The following is a 3,795-nucleotide window of genomic DNA, read 5'->3' on the forward strand; positions in this document are numbered from 1 at the left end:
GGGGGCGGCCCGGGCGCTGCGGAGCTGCTGCCCCGCGGCGCTGCGGGAAACGGCCCCGGAGCTGCGGGAATATTCCTCTGTTTCGGGATTATTATGGTGCTGAAGGACTTTCCGGCAGGAATTAGCGAGACGGACGTTGCTCAGTGTTTTTGGGAAGAATCCTGGGTTTGCGCCTGACGGCGGGGCAGGAGCTGCAGCGCAGGGATGCTCTTCGCCTCTGGGGCAGCGGCGGTGGAAATGCAGAGAGCCGGGCACCTTACGGGGTTCATTCCGGTCTGAAAATACGTTTGGGCTTGTAGCTGTCTTGATCTGCTTTGTGTGGAATATGCTTCAGCTTTCGCTGCAGCCAGGACTCTGCAATTATTGATGCTACAGCTGTGAATCTTCAGAGCTAGGTGGGATTTAGTGCCTGGCTTGAGGCAGCAATGAAGGCAGATTTGGATAGTGGCTCTTCAGTTTAAGCTGCTATACCACCGATGTGCTTTCCTGTATGCTACTTTTATTTCTGCTTACAAAATGCCAGATGTCCATGCAGTTTTAAGCCTTGTTCTTTGAGGAAAATAAACCATTCAAGAGGGAGTCAGCAAAAATATCCAATAGGTTTCTGTTTTGAAAATTGTTTGACTTGCTTGATTTCCATATAATTTATCTACAAGAGCTAATTTATGCAAGAATATCCAGTTACAGACCTGCCAAGGCTATGAGAGAACGCAGCCAGCAGAGCCTCGGTGGACACGTCCTGTATGTAGGGTTATTCAGACATCCAGGAATGCTGCACAGGGCTAAGTACAGCCGATTCAGGAATGATTCCATAACCTCCCTAGATGAAGGTACACAAAATACGTCTTTAAATATCAAAGGTTCTTCCTCCTCTTCCCACTCTTCAACACCCAATTTACTGACAGAAGATGTGTCCCTGGGGCCGCAGGACACCTGCACCACGCTGTGCACGCTGATCCCCCGGATGGCCAACATCAAACTTGCCAACCCTTCCAATCTGCCGGGCCTGAAAAGCTTCTGCCTGGGAACCAAAGAGGTGCCACGAATTAAACTCACGGAGTGCGTTACCATCCCCAGCAGCCCGACCTCTCCTGAGATCAGCTGCCTGTCGGCCTCCTACCCCCAGCCCGACCTGGACAGGCTGGTCCTGACCCCAAAGGCAGCGGGTGACTGTGCTGAGGAGGCTGCTGTGGGCAGGCAGGACAGGGGCCTGGCCCAGAGCAATGACAGCACGTACAGCCAGGAGCCAGGAACCACCTACAGCGTGCGGGTGAGTACATCCCCCTGGGCTTCCATCCTCTGACAAAGCAAACAGCTCAGCTGGCTGCTGGGTCACCTCCATTTTCCTGCCTCTAGAGTCCATGCCTCAAACCACTGCGTTCTCCCATGTATATCCTGCCTTCTGGTGAGCATAGGGCTGTAGCATTGAGCTGAGGGAGCTAAAAGCATCCCAGCTGCTTCCAGAGGTAACATAACATCCACTTCCAAAGGACTATCTGTAGACTCTCTGAGGAGTGCTGCTGAAACACAACTGAAACGGGTTACTGTGTATGTTGGAGGGAAAAGGAGGCCCATGAAAGGGCCTCCCATCCCTCACAGAGAGCAGCTCCAGGCATTAGGTGCGTTCTGGCCCATGCTGCTGACATATTTGTCAGGGAGGCTGTGGGGCAGGCACTGCCCAGGTTGTATTTCCAGTATTGGGGTTTTCTGCTCGTCTTCCTTTTGTGGGCAATATCTCAGAAGGAGGTTCACTGGCAGGAGCCTCACAATGCAATAGGGAGATGTTTTTTTTCCCTTCATCTTCCTGGTTATATTGCTCCCATGGCTGTGGGCCTGCAGGAACCAGCCCAAGGAGAGCTGCAGGAACATCGCTGACATGTCCTGGCAAAAATCTTGGTGGTTTTTTTCGACTAGCCCTTTCAATAGTAACAAGCAGATTGGTAAATAAGTAACATGGGGGTTTGGGCGTTTCAGCATCAGAGGATATGCAAGGTGAGAGGTTGAGCAAGGCACTCATTTCCCCAGAGACCACCAGACTTCTTCAGTAGCTGGTGATGAAGCCTCAGATGGGCTGGGAAGTGGCCAGGGCTGCAGCATGGGAGGACTCTGGTGCGGAGCGATGGTCTCACCTGAAGGCAAAGCGGGGCCAAGAGACCAAGGGCTGGGCATTTGGAGCTGCTTCCAATCCTTACCCTCTAGCCTTGGCCCTTGCCCTCTCTCCTGTGTGTTTGGAGGCACTCACTCTCCCCATGCAGCTTCTTGTGCCCTGTTGGGCTATGGGATTGCTGGGATCTCCACAGAGACCCTTTAGGAGGCAGGTCAGGTCTACGTTATTGGGACTGCTGCTGCCAGAGATCTTTGGCCTTAACAGCTTAATCAGAGTAAGAGGAGGATTCAGCAATTACATGGAGGGGATCTGCAGTTATTTTAGAAAGGCAATAATGTGGTGAATTACAGAAATGTTGTAGGGCAGAAGCTGTCCCCTGCAGACTGGAGTGAGGCAGAAATTTTCCTGGTGTTGTTTTAACAAGGGGCCATGCTGGGCTCATTGCATCCCCTGGGGAGGCAGCTGTGCCAGGTGTGACTGGTGGTGACAGGGCACCTGTGTCACAGCCACGTGTCACCCGGGCCTGCTGAGGAAGCTGAGACCCATGATAGCACCTGGTCCCCCCAGATGCTCGTGCAAATAACAAACAGCCCAAACACTAACATTCCAAGAGAAGCCTGGACAGCTCTGATTCTCATGCAGCTGTGTTTCAAAACATACTTTGTACACAGACTGCTGCAGGCTTTACAAGGGGGATATTTACCATGTCCTTGTTCACATTCTACCTGTTAAAAACCTTCTCACAATGCTGCCCATCTGGGGCTGATGTTGTCTCTGAATGGTACCCATAGTGGCCATGGCACTTATCTTTCCTGCTGGTGTTTGTTATGGCTGTGATGAGCCTGAGGAATATTCCAAGAGGCACTTGCCATCCTTTCACTTGCTTGTTGGGGAGTGCCAGGGATGTGGCTGCTGCTGGGAAGGAGGATAAGATCTGTCTCTCAGCACTGTCCTGCATCAGTGGTTTCTCTGAGAATAGCAAGGATGATGTTTACTGGACCTAACATGGAGTAAGGCTCTGTACCTGAGCTTAAATCAAAGCGTGAGTCTTTGAAAGATGATTGGTTTTTAAAAATTATTTAACTAAAATATGAAAAGGAAATACTATTGCCAGATATTTCATTACAAAACCATTATACTTTATAATAATATGGTAAAGGTTGTTTGCAGCATCCTTTGTCTCAAAGGGCTTTTAGCAATGGACAGGTTTGATGGGGAATGCATATAGATATATGCCAGCATATATGTCAAAAATCAGCCACATGTCTCTAGATTAAAAGGAGCCTGACCATTTCCAGCACGGTAGTTCAGAATTACATGAACTGAGCCCTGAAAGCACGTGTGAGCACCAGCGCCCTGCACAGTCCTGCTGCTGGCCACGGAGGATGCGACAGGTCAGCCTGGAGCAGCTGCTCCTTGCCTCTGTGTGGGGAAGGCGTCCCGCACAGCCCTTTCCTGGTCCTAGGTTGCCACCAGCGCCTCTTCCATGTTCAGGGCAGGGCAATGTTGTGGTGTTTGAGCTGCAGTCACTTCCGTGGCGCGCAGCACCCCGATGCTGCTCCCGGAGAGCTGCTCTGCATCGCCCCTCGTAAATAAATAACTCCAGGCGTCTGCAGAGCCGGGGCTCCCGCAGGAAGGAGATGGGCTCCGGTGCTTCATGGCTCCCCACCCAGGCGTGCAGAAAGAAG

General features: G+C 51.6%; 1 protein-coding gene across 1 annotated transcript in view; it reads left to right on the forward strand.

The window, feature by feature from the left end:
• The first annotated feature begins 52 nt into the window (after positions 1 to 52).
• SHC4 (SHC adaptor protein 4) overlaps positions 53 to 3,795 on the forward strand; it is a 27,775-nt gene continuing 24,032 nt past the window's right edge. Inside the window, exon 1 of the mRNA XM_005419633.2 lies at positions 53 to 1,270. Coding sequence (XP_005419690.1) covers positions 701 to 1,270 — 570 coding nt within the window. The 5' untranslated portion in view covers positions 53 to 700. The remainder of the gene's footprint in view (positions 1,271 to 3,795) is intronic.

Source organism: Geospiza fortis, unplaced genomic scaffold, assembly GCF_000277835.1.
Source record: "Geospiza fortis unplaced genomic scaffold, GeoFor_1.0 scaffold171, whole genome shotgun sequence".
Classification (NCBI taxonomy): domain Eukaryota; kingdom Metazoa; phylum Chordata; class Aves; order Passeriformes; family Thraupidae; genus Geospiza; species Geospiza fortis.